Raw genomic sequence first — 18,961 nt, 5'->3', positions numbered from 1 at the left:
TATCCAATCGTCATCCATATGGCCCCAAGGTCAGCTTGTGTTGTAAACATGTACAAAGCAATTTATTTCTCTTCTCCAACAGTCATTTCCACCTACATTTGTACCTTCTGACCTTGACCTTTAAAACTCTTTAAGTTCATGTTTGTGTTTGTCATCTCAGGCCGAAAAACAACTCTACTGCGATGTGAATGTACTATAAGAAAGTGAGAGGAATGGATGAGTGTATTCATTACACAAGCTGTCAGTAATCAACCTTTGATTTCAGAGAAAAGTCAGACTGAGTTTCCAAGAAAAGAATTATGCAGATCCCCAGATATTGACATTGAGATTTCCAAGGAGAAAGTACTTATCAATATTTTAAAACAAAATAAGAAAAGAATAGAATAATTAAGATTAATATTGCAATATTTGATTACATGCACACCTACAAAAAAAAAAATAGATTTAAATTTTCAAAGTAAGACATATTTAAAAGGCAAAAGTAATTAAAAATGGGGCGGAATAGAATAGAATAGTGATATGGTATATATTGCAATGTTTGATTGCCTTCACACACACATACACACACACACATTTATTAAGACTGCTTTAATATTTTCAAATTAAGACATTTTTAAAAGGCAAAAGTGATAAAATGGAGTGGAATAGACTAGAATTGTGGTATGGTAAATATTGCAGTGTTTGATTGCCTTCACACACAAAAATTTAAAAATTATAAATAGATTTAATATCTTCAAATTGAGAAATATTACACAAAATAAAATATAATTACACACAAAAATTTGAAATAATAAATAGATTTAATATATTCAAATTAAGAAATATTTCAAAGGTAAAAGTGGTAAGGTGGAGTACAATTGAAAAGAATTATGGTACACGGTGTGGTAAATATTGAAATATTTTATTATCTTCAGAATTTTTTTAAAAATAATACAAAAACAATTTGATATATTAAAATTAAGAAATATTAAAATGTTAAACTGATAAAATGGAGTAAAATAGAATTAATCTATTCTGTTCCACTCCATTTTATCAGTTTTTAATACATAACGATGTGGTAAATATTGCAATAAATGCCTTCAGAAACCTCAAACAAACCAGATTTAGTATTTTCAAGGATTCCTCATCTTTTTGCCAGCAGCCCCTCGTACATCAACATATAAACATCAAAAGTGCCGTCACAAGAAAATAACAAAAAATAGCCAAGAGTGACTTCTTATCTTTGCCCATAATAATCATTGTGTATTCAGCAGGGAATGCTATCTGTGAATTATAGTCTAAATATAAACTTAATTCCATCCTGAAATAACAACATCGATGAAAAGGTTATACGAAGGACACACACAGCGTGTGTTTGCTTGCAAGGTCTGGTTGTTTTCGTACTTTTGTGAAAATTAAAGGTAAAAATATAAAATCTACTAAAATACTGTAGGAAATATGGTGAGGTTGTTGTGGGCGACAGATGTGTGAAAATAACAAGTGGTTTTAAACTGTTGCCGTGACAACGGTGGTACCTTACACGCAGGGAGCTGTGAGGCAGCTGTGTTTCTTGCAATTCAACAATGACATCTAATAATCAGATTTCTGTGTTGTTTTCAACGGTCTAGAGAGTAACAGTGAAACGACATATTTTCTTTCATTTTAGCAATTAAACTTTTAGGTGCAGTATTAACGTGGTGGTCTTTGTAAATGGAGGTAAACAACATATGAGGTCATTGGCATTTATCAATCATATCTGCTCAGGAAATTAGTCTGAAATGTTTTTTTGACAAAAAAAGTTGATTTGAAAGTCAATAATCCATATTTTCAGTGGTGATATTGTTATAATAATTATAATAAGTATATTCAAAATGGTAATTTGAAATGTGCAGTGCAAAATCTATCGAAAATGATGTGATAACTAAGATATTATTCCCCAATATTTTTCTTTTTTTCAGCTAAGGGGAAAGACCAGTGGCCTAAGGGGCCTTGTCAATATGAGTCACTGGATGAGTGGTAACAAGGCCCCTTAGGTCACAGGTCCAGCTGAATGAAGAAAATCATTAAAAATAATGACAGTTTAGAATGTTTGAGTCATATTTTGAGCACTGCAGATCCAGTGATATCACCACGGGTTGCCATGACATAGAATGATAGAGGGAATATGTGTGTAATATATATTTGCTGTTCAAAGACAATAATTTGGCTTGCCCATGGTGTTATCAGAAATAGTGATCAGTAAATAATGTGGGTTGACTTGCCGGTAAGTCGTGAGTGCATGGGGTGTGTGGAATTCACGTCCTCAAATAAGCCTATGTTGCATTTAAGCCATCCTTCTGGTTGCAACTGGAACAGGTTTTTTATAACTGTTTTCTTAGATAAAAGGATTTAGTCTTAATATTGTACACCCAAAACAGTTTTGAATCACTTTGTATAGCAGTAGTATACATGTAATGCAATATATCCATCAAATTTATTTTTAGGTCCACACCCTAAAAAACATGAATCATAATTTCAACTTGTTACTATACTACATGTAGACAAAATCTACCTCGGAGCTCTATTAAATTGACATGTACAATATCCAATTATTGGTAAATTTAACAATTCTCAATGAATATATCATTGGTCGTCTGACAGAAAAAAATGATACCCCAGTTACAGCAAGTGTAGGGTTAAACAGAGGTCCTTTTTGGGACTTCAAAGCATTATTCATAAACTACCACAAAAATATCTAATCATAAAAACACTGCAGTAACTATTTTGTATTCAAACATTGAAAAAAAATGAAGATAACCATTTAGCCATCTCTGGTAATCAGTACTATGAATGTATTTATTTGGATGTACAAAAAATCTTTGTCAGAAATACAATGTTTTACTTTTTGGTTCCACTTGGTTTTGCCTGATGGACAATTTGTGACGAAAATGTATTTATAAGAGCTGCATCACTATTGTAAGTTTATATGCTAAATTCACTCTAAACAAATCTGTATTTATTGTATATTCGTTAAATAATAATAAAATAATAATAGAGATTTATATAGTGCCTCGTATCCACCAAGCAATGCTCACTGGCGCTTTACAATAAATACGGTCTCTCGAAAAGGTACATCTTAATTTGAAACTCTCAATACTCGGTGCAGAGCAGACAGTGTTTGGCAGTCGGTTCCAAAGAATTACGGTGGTGTAGCTGAAAGACTAATCTACATTTGACTTAAGTCTTGTTCTGGAAACCTTCAGTGGTGCATAATCTTGATGACTTTTCTGCAAAGATCTTGTAGTGCTTTTAAGTTTATATTCGGCATTTGTCGTTGAAAGTAATGCCATTTCACATTGATGTAATTTATCAAAATTTTGTTTGAGCTAGATAAGCTAATTTAGGGCCAAAAAAATACATATTTACTGTCTTGTATAAAGCGGAGGGTGACTGACCAGAACTCTGTCAAATGCATGTCTAATTTATCTCAGTGTCGTTGTAAGATTTCCAAGGTAAGTATAAATATGCCCTGCTTCTGAGAATTCCTTGGCTGTGTCTAACAGAAAGATATTTATTATGCGGTACTGCTGTATACATGTACAAATGACAAACACCCCAGGCATCTGTTGCAATCATACCAATTACCCGGGCTTGTTTGTAGTCCCAGTGTGCATCTTTGAAGTCTCTTCTATCTTGATCTGCTTCAATCCCAGTAATTGGGACGTTTGTGAAGTAAGGGTATTAGAAGGCATTCTGTGTGCGAGGTCGTTGCCCCAGAATGCATGGTTCATGCTTTTATCGTGTATTTTATATACTCAACAAATTTCTTATGTGTTTCTGTATCTTTGAAATTTTGATCTTGGGGTAACAGATATTCGTGATAAAAAGCATCTGAAATAATGCAGGGAATTAACCTTGTAATATCAGACATTTTCAAATTTTTGGATGTCAGTCAACAAATTTCTTGGTGCTGTATCTGTGATCATGGTTTGAAAGAAATTCGTGAAATAGCATCTTAAATAATGCAGGCACTTTAATACTAACTTGTCGTTTCAGAAATTTTCAAATGTTAGGAGTTCAGTCCACAAATTTCTTGGCGCTGTATCTTTGATCTTGGTTTGAACAATATTCATGAAATAGCATCTTAAATAATGCAGGGAATTGATTACTAATTTAGTTTCAGAAATTTTCAAATCTTGGAATTTCAGTCAACAAATTTCTTGGCACTATAATTTTTAGCTTTGATTAGATAAATTTGCTGTTAATGTAGTGTTTGAAATAATGTAGGGATATTTAAATAACGGGAGGTGCATTTATAGGTGCGAAAATGTTCAAGGTTTGAATTTGCAGACAGCGTATACATTGTAAGCTGCTTTTTTTTACATAAATGGAGCCTTTCTGCTTGTATTAAGCTTATTATTGTATTAACAGTGTTTTTATTAAGCACCATGTGTTATTTTAAGCAGTACTATATTGTGTATGCAAACTCAGTATGTCTAATAGATTATTAAAACATTCAGAAAAATAAGTCCTCATAAAATATTGACAGGATTTATAACCAGTGATGTAATAAGTCGACCCGTTTTGTGTTCATTACATTTAGCCTAGATGTATATATATATCTATATATGGATTCACTGATCAATTTAGAAGCCAAACTATGATTGATGTGTTTGTTTTTGACATGAAAAATCAGTGTCTTGCTTGAATTAGTGATCCTGTCAGAATTTTGCCGGGGCGTCGTTTGATATAATTGGATCTGTACATGAACCGCCATGTGATTCTGACATACACTGTCATATGGAGAAGTAAATTGATTTTTTTATTAGGAGGAAGCGGGATGATGTGGATGGTTTAGTCTAGTGACCAGGTACCCCATTGTGTTGTCGATGTAATTGACATGAAGTCTGTATGTTGTCTTGTCTAGTTTGCGGTATCCGTGGTTTTGTATTCATTAATACCCAAGAATGCATGTAAAACAGTTGCCTGGGAACCATACATCTTTTCTCTGCAGAAAAATTTCCTTTATCATCATTGACAAAAAATTGTATAATAATAGTATTAATTCTAAGATTTTGACAGTCTTGTAAATAGTGTGGGAAGTCTGTCATGTGTTTAGTCTGTGGGATCCATGCTCTTGTATTTCAATGATATCTAAGGATGTATGTAAAACAGTTGCCTGGGAACCATGCCTCTTTTCTCTGCAGAAAATTGCCTTTATCATAACTGATAAAACTGCATGGTATTCACGATCATTCTAAGATCTGGAAACCCTAGAAATAGAGAGAGAAGTCTGTTGTGTGTTTAGTCTGTAGGATACGTGTTCTTGTATTCAAAGATATCCAAGTGTGCTTGTAAAACAGTAGCCTGGGAATCATGCCTCTTTTCTCTGCAGAAAATTGCCTTTATCATAACTGATAAAATTGCATTCATGATCATTGTAAGATCTGGAAACCCTAGTAATAGAGAGAGAAGTCTGTTGTGTGTTTAGTCTGTATAGGATACATGTTCTTGTATTCAAAGATATCCAAGTGTGCTTGTAAAACAGTAGCCTGGGAATCAGGCCTCTTTTCCCTCAGTTATATAAAAATTAGTGAGGTATTCATTGAAACGTATAGTAATAGAGATAAAAGTCTGTCATTATGTCTAGTCTGTGGGAGGAAGTATGTGTTCATGTATTCAATGATATCCGAGGATGCATGTAAACTGGTGCCTAGGAATTATGCCTCTTCGCAGCAATATCACCTTTGTCAGCACTGTGAACAACTATAATAGAGCAAAAAGTCTGCTGTGTCTCTAGCCTGAGAAATGTGTTCATTGTTATCCAAGAACTCACAACAGTTAACTGGAAATTATTCCACTTTTCTCAGCAGAAAAATTGCCTCTATCCCCAATATGAAAAATTAGTTGTATTCGTTCAGAGATTTTTGGAACTCAAAATAGAGCAAAAAATTCTGCGATGTGTATAGAACATTGTATGTCTGTGGTGTGTATATAGTATGTTGGAGCTGTGTTCATGTATTCGGTGATATTCGTGAATGCATGTAAACAGTTGCCTGGGAATTATGCTACTTTTCTCTGCACATTCATTCTAAGATTTTTGAAACCTAAAGAGAGAGAAAATGTCCTTTGTGTGTCTACAATGTAGTCTAATCTGTGAGATTTGTCGTCATATATTCACTGAATTCCAAGAATTCATGTGAACAGTTACTTCTTTTCTCTGCAAGCAAATACTATTATCTGAACCTTTCCTAAGATTTTCGAACCCAAAATTGAGCCAGAAGTCTGTCAAATATATTTTGCATAGTTCCCATTTGGCATGATATTAATATGGGAGGAGATTACTCAGTGTCAAATCTAAAGAACATAAACTTTGCTAATTTACCATTGCTAAACAGAAATACATGTATCCATGGTGCAGAGGTTCAAGGCTGTGCTAAAGTGAGAGTAGAGTGGTTATCCCACACAAATCATGGTGTTATTAGATTGGATGTTTAAATCACCATAAAGAGACATCCTTGACACAACCTATATTTTATCTGATAAATAGCTGGATTTGTTTTGCTTACCTTCTGTGTAGTACTTAATAAATTACTTAAATTTATGAATGTCCAGATTAAGAAATTTAGGTCACACAATCATTTAGTTTGATCTTTTTGTTACAAGCATCTGTAGAATGATTTGAAGAAATTAACAATATGTGAAAATATGTAATGAAAATTATGCCGAGAGTTTACAGAATTTCTTCATCCAGTCAGCAGTATGCACAGAACATTAAGTAAATAATATAACTGTTACAACAAATGTCTTAAACCTCACCCCATCCCAAAACACCACCACCACCACCAACAACAACAACAACAACAGACAGACAAAAACAAAAACAAAAACAAAACAATATTTAGTATTTAATAAATAACACAATAACAGGAATGCAAAGCCCCCTTAAACTGACTAAAAAACAAAATGTAATGTTTCATATCTGGGAATTGTTATTGAAATCAGTAGCTGACACACTATCAAGGTTTCTGATATCTTTGTGTGTGTAGTGATGGTGTGGCATGTTTGCATACATGGATGATATTTTTTAAGTGTTTATTCAGTTTAAATCTAGATTTAGTGTATGTGGTGAAACTGTTGTTGTGTATGTATGTGTGGTGAAACCATTCAGATTAAAACCTAGCTTTAGTCAGTGTGTGTTAATGACAGTGTGTTTTTGTTTTTGCACCTTGACAACACGATTACCAGATTTTGGTTTAAGTTATGCCAAGAAGGGGGAATTACTCCAATTTATCAACAAATTGGGATCTTTCGATGAAAATTGTACTCGGTTTTATGCAGCTGAAATAGTCTCAGCTCTGGAATATTTACATAGTCTAGGAATCATACACAGGTAAGTCACATTCTGTTTACTGTCTACCCTATAGGACTAACCATACTTAATCTACAGACAACTAACTTCTACATTTAGCAGTCGATGGTGAATGTATAAGGCAATATCTACATTACATGGCTGACTGTCACATTCAGACTTCGAAGTCTAGTTACCACCTCTCAAAACTGTTCTACGTTGTATTTCTATGTGTACGCTGACATGAGTATAACATGGACACTGCTACGATGTGGGCAGGATGGGTACAGAGTGAATATTTAGAATTGGTTGTATCTCCATGTACAGTGAACACAAGTACCAAGTGTACAGATATTGAAAGTGGTCGTACGTACTTCGAGAATGTTTACCTGATTATCATGAATTTTATTTGCAGGGATTTAAAGCCTGAGAATATATTATTGGATGAAAACATGCATATACAAATCACAGACTTTGGCACTGCTAAGATATTAGACTCTAATGCTAGACAAGGTGAGTAGAGGTTAATGATAATGGTAGATTTTATATAGCACTTTTCCACACCGTACTCACAGCAGACGACAGTTATTACACCTGACACAGACTAATAACAACACTATGGCCTTGTACACTTCCTCAAGTCTCTGGAAGCACAGTATTCATTGCAGCCTAACTCCATAGGTTTGAGGCATTCACATTGCAACCTCTATCCTACCAGATCCTACATACTGGTTGACTGGGGCACAATTTTGATTCAAATCTTGCCCAAGGAATTAACCATTCAGAAAGAAATGACAGGAGCAAGGCTGAATGCAGTAACTTGATGGCCATTCTAACCATTCAACCACCATCACTCCATCAGTGTTAGGGCTGCATTATCTTCTGATCAATTTGACCTTTAACCTGATATATTTGAAGTCTCATCATCAAAACTCTACGCTTTGTTTTTAGCTCGTGCAAACTCTTTTGTTGGGACAGCACAGTATGTGTCTCCAGAGTTACTGACAGATAAATCAGCATGTAAAAGGTAAGAAGTGATTTGCTGTGTCATCAATTTAATCTTTTTTGTGCATTCACTTTGTAGATCACACTATTGTAGTACCTGTGTGATAGCACCACCAGTGTTGTCCCCAGGAAAAAATGATAAAAGTTGTTATGAATTTACATAAGAATGGATGTTGTTTTGTAAATCATTTCCTATCCTTTGCAAGATATAATAGGGTGGAACACAGTATTCTATAAAGGCCTGGCATGAAACCCAGACATTGTGGCATACTCACTTTCCCGAGAACAGAGAGTGAAAGTGTACATGTAGCTGCAACTAAAACAATGCAAACAAGCATACAAATAACCTCTGAGTACTTGTACACACATCCTGCAATGGTAACTGTTCACGACACCTCTATCTACAAAAAATGTAATGGTGAACAGTTGTTTTGAGAGAAATAGTAATCATCAGTTTGTCCTGTGGAAGACAACAGCCATGTTACTACTGAAATGCAGAAATGAAAAAGTAACTTGGTTGAGTATCAACAGCATTATTGTAATTGTTTGCAATATCTGTTCTCTTCTAGTTCTGATCTATGGGCTTTAGGTTGTATAATATACCAATTATTGGCTGGATTACCTCCATTCAGAGCAAGGTAAGTCATACATGTCATATGAAAAAAAAAATGATATATTAAAGTTAGAATGTTCTTCAGACAAATTTCCCCTTAAAATCAAATTTATTCAGTATCTCCAAACTTTGCTATATGAAAGCTTGTCGTTTACATGGTTCTTTTGGAATAATAAAGGAAATTTGGATTTCGATGTCTTTTTTTTGTAGGCAATCTTGTATTTTCTCGTAGCATCAGGACAGTATTGGGTGGCCATATTGGATTCATATTTGAGAGATTTGCTGACAAAAATTTTCTTTGAAAAAAATATACTACAAACAATTCTCACAGCTACCAGATACCAAAGTACTAAAATTTTAACCAATACACTTAGCATACTTTTGATAAGCCGAGAGTTTTCGACTGCCAGCAGTCAGTCTTGTTCTCTCATGATAGAGGGCGCTGTTGATAAGCTGAGAACTTTCGACTGCAAACAGTCTTATTCTCTCATGATAGATAGCACTATTTATGATCACGTTACACGGAGAATGCTTCCATAGGCATAGATTTTAGGGAGAAAGTGCCATCCCTCATCTGTGTTCAGTGTTCGGGCAGCTCATGATGGCCTCCTTGATACAATGCTTCTGCCAGTTAGACCGTCTAGCTAGGACTTACAATGCAGACATCTTCGAAAACTCATTCTTCCCGAGCATAATAAAAGACTGAAACAAACTTGAAGATTGTATATTAGTTAAAGCTCAAACTGTTGATGTTTTCACAAGCATCTATTCAGCTCGACTTATTGCCTTCTCACTGTCATTCATATTCCAGTTGTCATATTTGCACAGAGTCAGATTAAAGGGTTTGATTTTGATGTCATTGGTCAGCAAACCATAAATTTATAAACTGTTGGTAAGATTTTATCACAAAGCCAGTCTTACATGCATTAGTACAAAAAAACATAAATAACCCAGCAAAGACAACGACACAATTAGAGAAAAAAGTAAGTGAGTTGTAAATTATGATATTTGAAATTGATCTTAATTTCTTTGTGTTTCTTTTGGTTTTCAGTAATGAATATTTAATATTTCAAAAGATAATCAAATTAGAGTATGATTTTCCGGATGGATTTCCCTCGGTTCCCAGAGACCTCGTCAAAAAATTACTAGTAAGTATAAAAAAAAACTTAGGAATGAAAGTTGGAGAATTCTCAATGTGTCAGAATGTGTTGTGAGTGGATAGCATCAGTTGTGGATTGACTTTTCATGATTTTACTACTTTTTAGGGTGTGCAACTGTCTACAAATTTGTCTTGATTGGTTGTATACTTCCGGGGTAGGGGGTGGGGGGGGGGGCTCCTCTGATACCTCTGAACCCAAACTGCTTCTATACCACACACCCAAAAAAGGAGGCCCTTTCTCATACCAACTGTATCGCACAAAATAGATTCTATATGGATATACGATACCTGCTTGATTAAATGTAATACAAGGTTAATGTAGATACATGCCTTCAATTCATTAAAAATTGTCTTCTGGTATTGTATGCAGTTGATGGCATAGTACGAGTTTCAACATTTTAATCGTGAACCTAATGTGTATGAATTCCAGGTTTGAGTTCTTGTGAATAGGAAATGATGGTAAAGAAAGTATTCTTTCAGTAAGAATATGTTGAATACTGCAGATTATATTGTTACAGTAATGTTCAGCAAAAATACACACCCCCATCTCTCCCCCCCCCCACACACACACACACATTGCATAATCTCAGCTTATGCCCTTTAATAGAATCAATCAATCAATCAAATTTCTATAGTGCCGATTTCCAATGTTCTGTTCAGTAACGCTGAATTGCTAAAGCACATCGTATGCTTTGGTGAACAAGTAAGTCTTCAGTTTTGTTTTGAAACAATCCAGGGCTGGAGGCTTGGTGAATGTCAAGTGGCAAAGAGTTCCATAGTTTGGGGGCGACATATGAGAATGAATGACCTCCAAAGGTGACTTGTCTGTAATTTGTTGTTGTAAGCAGATTCTTGTTTGTAGAACATAGAGTGCGACACAGAGTGTATGGCTGGAGAAGATCCAAATGTTGAACTGTCATTATTTGGATTACGACAGATTTATTTGTATAGTGTATATGTTTCATAATCTTCTGTTGTTTTCCTTTGAACAGATTTTAGAGCCAACCAAGAGACTGGGCTGTGATGACCTAGGTAGCTACCCATGTCTCAAGTCACATGCATTTTTCGAGACTATGGATTGGCAGAATCTTCATACCCAGACACCTCCAGCCCTCAAACCTTATCTGAAGTCACCCACAGGTGAAGAGTTACGCAGTGATTACAGTGTAAGTTATAGTTTCATCTTTCCAATATTTAGGATTGAAGGTGTGATTTTTTTTAGCCACAGAGGGCACCATCCATTGAGGTTGTAGGGGTATGGTCAGTCTGTATAGATGTGTGTATTTCTTTGCATTACAATACATCTTTTAAATATTGTAGTTGAAAATGTGGGTTTTTAACCCCAGAGAGTACCGTCCAAAGAGGCTGTTGGGATGTGGTCTGACCACTCAGATGTCTGTATGGACTTGAATCATAACAGGAGTTACAGGAGACACAGATACAGGAAGTATGGTGTGCTAAAATATATGTATATGCAACTCATTAACAGTATGTTCTATGAAGATTTGCTATAAAGTATGTTCATGTTAAACAATTTATTTATACCAAATGATGGGTGGTGGTGGGGGGGGGGGTTGTTTAGTTGTTTAGGTTGGCACTCACAGTGTAATGTTATAACAATGATAAATGTGAATAAACACCTGTGTCTCTAAAGGTCCCTGAGGATTATGATCCGGCGATAGGAGAGAATGCCCTTGCAGAGCTGTTTGGTGTCGGCAACATTGAACTGCAGGAGAAAGAGGGAGTGGCCAGCCCACAGCAAGTAGAAGAGAAAAAACAAAGGTTATCTGTACTATTCCCTAAAACCGACGAGGAAAGGAGACATAGACTGGAGAAACAATCCAGGGAAAACAAATGGCACAGATTTGTGGAAGAGCATCTTATACTGAAAATGGGTCTTGTTGATAAAAGAAAGGTGAGCCTCTGTAAAAAAAAAAAAAAAAAAAAAAAAAAAAGATGTTTTATTATTAGCTAAGGAAAGGTATAGAAAATGATATCATTTCTCAATGTCGTAATGTAAACAGAAACCCCCATGATGCATTAGTGCCAGTTTGAGGTACTCAGGAGTGCTAGCAGTGTTCACTGCGGCCATATTTTCAGGAGCATAATGAGTGAACGTGAAGAAGAAAACACCACTTACATGCGTCATAGTGTTGTGTTATTATAACATTGTGCTTATCCAAAACAGCAAATTTCATCAAAAATACAAATTAATGTGCGTTGGTGTGATTTTGTGGACATGAAGTGATTATATGCTTATTTGTGTGTATAATTATTCAATAAAAGATCACTCGTGTGTAGCAGAAAATTTAAAGTCCCAAAAGATATGACCTTTTCACATTTCAAAATAATTGGATTCTGAGTCACTCGTCAAAAACAACTACGTAACAACATTACTCATGGGTGAGTGTGTGGGTGGGTGGGTGGGTGTTAACAATACCATACCTTCTGATATCACCTAGTGCAGCTCTTGACATATTAGGATAAGTTTAGTGCGATCGTTCACCAAATCTCAAGATTTCTCTTTATGTCTGGCTCAATGAGGTCCTGAGATGAAATTTCAAATTCAACCGAAGCCACCCACACAGTCATTAACATCATGTCTGTTAATTAGTCACACAATTCTACCCAATCATAAGTTAGTGTTCATGAGGGGCAGTTACGTAATATCCCAAATATGGTATATTTTTCAGCTCAGGGTGCTACTTATACATTGTTGATTTCAATCCAACAGTTGGGGTTTGCTCATTTGGATGGACAATTATTGGTTCATCATTTAGCTTGATGGGGTTAGAGATGACTCAATACCACATTGGCATCCAGACTATGATAATAGTCACAGGCTTTTGAATACAAAGTTTGGTGAAATCGATTACATTTTACAAAATACGTCTTTTAGCTTTATATAGGGGAGCCTGTTACATTACTGGTGAGAAACTGAAGTAGGTTTTTCCTTTCTTGACCATTATCTCTGTGATTGATTGATTGATTGATTGATTGATTGATTGATTGATTGATTGACTGCAGGGTTTGTTTGCTCGGAGAAGACAACTCTTGTTGACAGAAGGACCTCATCTCTACTATGTAGACCCTGAAAATATGGTTTTAAAGGGTGAGATACCCTGGTAAGTACAGACAACAAACCATGGTTTCTGGTAAGGTTGTCAGTAGCAGCATGTTTAAACCATGTATCTGTTACCATTGCAGTCAGGTGTTGAGCCAACTAGTGTGGATTTTATAAAATTTGCCCTGCTGTACGTAAAAAAAGAGTGTTGTCCAGTTTGACTCATCGCGCCAAGTTTTCACCAGGAACACAAGTTTCCTCCTTTATTAATATTGAGTCCATGAGGGGTGGTGTACCTTTGATTCTGTACTGGTAATGGGAGCAAGGTGCCATATGTATTGGTCTTCTTAATGAATGAATGAATAGATACAATGTTAATTGGTAAGATTGTGTGTGTGGGTGTGTGTGTGGAGGGGGGGGGGAATGGTGATATTGTTGGAGGTATAAGGTGTATACCAACATTGTTACTGTTATATTGAGTAAATGAGTAAGATAAACCATTTTCAAAGTGAATCTGGCCAGTGACATCAAGGGATGTTTTCATATCATGTACATTAATATAGAACTCTTGATGGCGCCATAAGGATTTGATAACATTCAAAATCATTAGGTTTGGCCTTGGATTCTCATTTCACTTGTTGCCAGAGGAGGGCGCTAGACACCAAAAAACAGCACTTTGTATATAGTTACATTTATGACATTAGTTTGTGATTGTCGTACAATTCATTTATTCTTTTGTTTCTTTTCAGGTCAAAAGAACTCAGAGTGGAGACAAAAAATTTTAAGACATTCTTTGTACATACTGTAAGTCTACACTGCTTATGTTGTCTTCTGTGACAGATTGAAGGGGAAGGGGAGATCCTTGTTACTGTCAGTTCAGTAATGAATTTGCAATCAGTTGCTTTTACTTGATACCTGTAGTATTATATGTACTGAAGCATACTTAACTATCATTGTTATTGGTAAAACTCAAACCTGGGCATCAGGCATAATATGTAAATAATGCAATGACATAATGAAATGAGTATGCCAATGAAGGCATACATTGATATTATGGTGCTTCCAATCGGAGTATGACCCATGAACTACTGCAACATTTGATACATCACCAAAGTAGGTTTCTGTCTCTGAACAACATTTAGTAGGGTCAGATCAAAGGAGTGTCGCAATTGTGTGCATTATTACTGATAACTTCAATCATAACAAATGTCAAAGTCCTTATAACTTATATGTTGTCATTGTTCATGTTCATGGTCTTATATTCATATAGCTGGCGAGGTATGTTGTGTATATGGATCACTTTGTACATCTAGCTGTGATGATGTCATCCAATAGACCGGGGTTTATTTGCAGTATTCAAATTCTCCAGTGCGATACCATGATTATTAATGTCCGTAATGATTTAATTTTCTCATTTATTTGCAGCCCAATCGTACCTACTACCTGATGGATCCTGAGAACTACGCCTTGGAATGGTGTAAGGCGATAGAGGAAGTCCGAATAGCAACGTATCTAAACAAACCCTGAGTTTGAACGTGAGAACCAAAAAACGACCAATAATTGATGTAGTCGACTGTACACTATAAAAACACATTAGGGCTCTGATATGGTCTAATCTCATCTGATGTGTGCTCTAACCAAAAAAAAAATTACAAAACGCTGATGCTGATGATGATCTGATCTGTTCTGATATGTAATACATATACAACTTCATCCGTGGTATTCATTAGTGGACAAGTTCTGTGACGCCACCATACTCGTATGCATTCGTCAGTACCAATGTAATATCAACTTCTATGTATCCATTCTGTGCGACCACTACTAGGATGAACACCTCATACTGTTTTGTTTTTGTTTTTTTGTGAAGGGCCAACTGAAGTCAACTTTTATGCTTGTCCAAATAAGAGATTCACCCCATCATATGGTGTTCCCTATATCCCCCCCCCCCCCATTCATCTTTAACCCATATTGTCTGTTACATATACCACTTCTCAATGTAAAATGTCAACAACATCAAAAGACTCAGTTTACTGCTATTTGGAATCAGACGTAGGTGACGACTGTCTGACTTGTGGGTTCTTCATACATATAATGGTAAACCTCTGTTGATAATTGATGTATGGCAGGTAACATGATACATGATAACCTCTGATCTCTGACCCTACATGACCTCCATCCACTACACCTGCTTGATAGTTTTCTGGCTAACTATGACTTCACCATAGACTGATCTGGAAAACTCTTTAAAAAAAAATGTCCTTGAATTTTTGTAAAGTTTGGAAATCAAGAAAAGTTGTCATTTTCACTCACACGCATATTTCTTGATTTGCGTCATTTCTGCATCCATCAGGCTTTATATTTGCCAACCCTTCAGTGTAACATGTCAAAAAATAATCTTGAGGTCGTTGTCCTGGTAACAGTTGTCAAGCTCTATCTACGAAATCAAGCAAGGTCACGACATATAATTATTACACACAAATCATTGAGTTTTAGTCTTAGAATTGACAGGTGATTTCCTATGTATGTATCTGTCAGCAGTCGTTGATATCTGTCTAGTTTACAGACTCATGAAATATACATTACCAATGACATGACATACCACATTACCAGACACATGACGACAACACACAATCGCAAAAAGACAACATTACCAAGCGACATAATGACATGAAAATTATACATAGCAACATGAAAAACAGCAAACATAGAACATGAAAATTATACATAGCAACATGAACAACAGTAAACATACAACATGAAAATGATACATAGCAACATGAACAACGGCACACATACAACATGAAAATTATACATAGCAACTTGAACAACAGTAAACATACAACATGAAAATTATACATGGCAACACAATGATGCATAAAAAACATGAACAGTGTCAACATGAAAATACATACCGGTAACATAAACAATGACACATTACTTGAAAATTATACATAACAATAATAAACTATTACATATGAAAACACATAAAAACATGATTATAGACACATTAGCAGACACCTAATATTACAAATGACAGTGGTTCTATGTCGTGCACATTCAACATATAAAAAGCACAGTGATTGTTACAAAGAGAGATGTCACTTAATTCTGCTCGTTGTGTCTGAAGGCAAATAAATGAATGCTTTCCCTCTGACATTGTGGTGTGAGTCTGGTCCTTCTGTTTGCTCTAGATAAAATACAGCATATGATAATGTTAGCTTTTAACACGACTGAACCTCAGTTCATTTGTGCTATAGGCATGGTGAAATGTGTGTATGTGTGAGTGTAAACGACTTAAAGTCAAAACTGCCAGACCGACTTTGCCTTGCATTGGTATTTGGTGGGGACATTCCTTATTAGGGTGTGGAAATTGTTAAAATGAAAATGATTGCATCAGAGATTTGCGTTTTGGGTAAAAAAAAATGTGATTTTTCGTTAAAAAACCTAAAACTCCAAAACTACTGGGCAGATTGGCCTGAAATGTGGTGGGAACATTCTTAGGGGTGTGCAAATTAAGATATGTTCATGACATGATGATTCCATTAGTAATATGCAAATTTGGGTTAAAAATGCCTCACTGTCGTAGTTCTCTGTGACCTAACAACTTCACGAGCGCCAGTGAACTGGGGCGTGTGTGTAGCACGCCCTCAAAGGTCATTGAGTGCCATCACCATTAACTTATTGACTAATCAGGAGTTCTATTTTTCGAATACACGTATCAACTAAATACTTTAATCTATGGTGGTACAATATGGCTAGATAAGGTCAACACTTCAGACATGCCGACTCAGTATAAATCAAAACACGTACGGATACGACTTTTTAGAGCACATTGCTATGATTGAATTCGAAGTCATTGTCTAATATAATTAAATGTAAACTTTGTGTATGTGTTTGAGGCAAACACCTACATCAAATTTTTGACATTTGTGAGTAGACTGGTGCAAAAACAGGTTGGTGTTGTTTTTTTTGTTGTTGTTTTTTTTGGGTTTTTTTGTTTTTGTTTTTTTGGGGGGGTGTTTTTTGGATTTTATGTGTGCGTGTGTTTCAAAAACATTGAAGATAGCCATGGAATCTTCAAATCTGCATTTAAGACATTTCAGAATGGGTATATAGTGTTACATACAGCGAATTGCAGGTTACTGTCCACTGCTCTGTTTTAATACGACCTCTATAGTAAAGACAGATGTTTGGTTTCACGAAAGCCTAGAGTATAATTCTCGCTTCTGCTATGTATATTCCCTGAATATTTCAATATTACCTAATATGAATATCCCACGATTATTTAAAAGTTATTTGGTGTCTTTAGTAAGGCAAAATTTGACAATTAAAATAAAAGATTGTGTGTTTCCGATCGCCGATAACCCTACCGACCCAAAACATTTTTATTTAACATTTAAAATAAAAAGATAAGAAATTCTTTGTATTCTTGATCTTGACCTTCATGCACGTCAGACTGTTTTCTTTCCCCCAGTGTGAGAGTGTACATATTTCATCAAACTATCATAGACAGAGTATTCTGATCTACATTTCGTTTGTTTTTTGGGTCGAAACAATATATTGAAAAAATAAATACACTTAAAAAAGGAAAAGATATAATAATAAAATCCCGACCTACCTACCCCATTTTCTGAGGCCATGTTATCGGACACACAATTTTTTTTTTCGCCTAATGGTGGAATCTCATGAATTGACATAAATTGAAGTGTCATGACATCAATGCAATAATATAATTATAAGCCTCATCATTTCCCCATAGTGCCTAGCGTGTGAGGATTGGCATGTAATACTAGTGTTGTTAAGACTTACTTTGAACGAAATATGTGAATTCCATTGGAACTCTGGAACAGACATTTATTTAGTCTAGTTCCTATACAGTATCGTCACCATGTACCTCTACTCATTTACATCACTATAGAAGTTGCGGGGTTCAAAGAATGGATGAACAACTTTTTTTTGTGCTGACTGAGGGACTTCGACAAGACGTGGTTTAGTTAGAAACCACGTTGGCATCCAGACTGGCTCGACAATATCATACGGGGAGTTTTCATAATTACACGGAAACCAATAAATATCTTAATTTGTTTAATTATTAACTGCGTTTCTGTAACTACATGAGATGAAACACACGATATATACACTTTAGCCCGTGATACACCTGTTGTGTTCCCGGTAATCCACCATATGTATCACAAACCTATCCAAATACAACAAGATTACGACCTAAACTGACCGAACTAACTTTGCAGGTGGAATACTTAATGTACGGAGAGTCGACTGTGTGATTTCGTCCATATTAACAGTAAGTGAAATGTATGATTATCAGAAATATTCGACTTGTAGCTGTGTTTGTGCAACAATGGCGTTCGTCAAGTGGTGGTCAAATTGATTACGATTTTTTTGAATAATTACTCAAATAGTCGGCTGATTTTCTACGTATGTCCACGTTTAGATGTACTACGTAGAAAATACACCAAATGTTGTTTATTTGGATGTATTTGTGGAGTATGAGAAAAACAGCCCGGTCACATGTCTTTCAAATATTGTACTATAAATATTCATTTTGGGACCGTTTTAGTATCACTTGTCTGGCTTGAGCACAAACTGTATACTAGTCTATCTGTAACATGGAAGAGTGACCAGTTTATATAATTTGTAGACGTTTTCGTTATCTCCTCTGGGCCTGCCGGTTCATATTACACTGCACTGGACGAAACGGAGGCAGAAATCGTTAATTGTAAAACGAAAAAATGGGAACATATGCTACTGTGCGTTGTATACTAATACTTGTACATTATTACACTAGTACGC

The 18,961-nt window shown here is 35.4% G+C and overlaps 1 protein-coding gene across 1 annotated transcript in view; it reads left to right on the top strand.

Moving 5' to 3' along the window:
- Nucleotides 1-16,298, top strand: part of LOC144435929 (3-phosphoinositide-dependent protein kinase 1-like) — a 37,657-nt gene extending 21,359 nt beyond the window's left edge. The window contains exons 5-14 of the mRNA XM_078124571.1: nucleotides 7,207-7,351; nucleotides 7,725-7,822; nucleotides 8,261-8,336; nucleotides 8,884-8,952; nucleotides 9,979-10,075; nucleotides 11,079-11,252; nucleotides 11,741-12,001; nucleotides 13,114-13,211; nucleotides 13,900-13,954; nucleotides 14,576-16,298. Coding sequence (XP_077980697.1) covers nucleotides 7,207-7,351; nucleotides 7,725-7,822; nucleotides 8,261-8,336; nucleotides 8,884-8,952; nucleotides 9,979-10,075; nucleotides 11,079-11,252; nucleotides 11,741-12,001; nucleotides 13,114-13,211; nucleotides 13,900-13,954; nucleotides 14,576-14,677 — 1,175 coding nt within the window. The 3' untranslated portion in view covers nucleotides 14,678-16,298. The remainder of the gene's footprint in view (nucleotides 1-7,206; nucleotides 7,352-7,724; nucleotides 7,823-8,260; nucleotides 8,337-8,883; nucleotides 8,953-9,978; nucleotides 10,076-11,078; nucleotides 11,253-11,740; nucleotides 12,002-13,113; nucleotides 13,212-13,899; nucleotides 13,955-14,575) is intronic.
- The last annotated feature ends 2,663 nt before the right edge of the window (nucleotides 16,299-18,961 follow it).

The sequence above is a fragment of the Glandiceps talaboti genome, chromosome 5, assembly GCF_964340395.1.
Source record: "Glandiceps talaboti chromosome 5, keGlaTala1.1, whole genome shotgun sequence".
NCBI classification, from domain to species: domain Eukaryota; kingdom Metazoa; phylum Hemichordata; class Enteropneusta; family Spengelidae; genus Glandiceps; species Glandiceps talaboti.
Note: the sequence above shows the minus strand (reverse complement) of the source record. Positions and strands in the feature narration are given on the sequence as shown.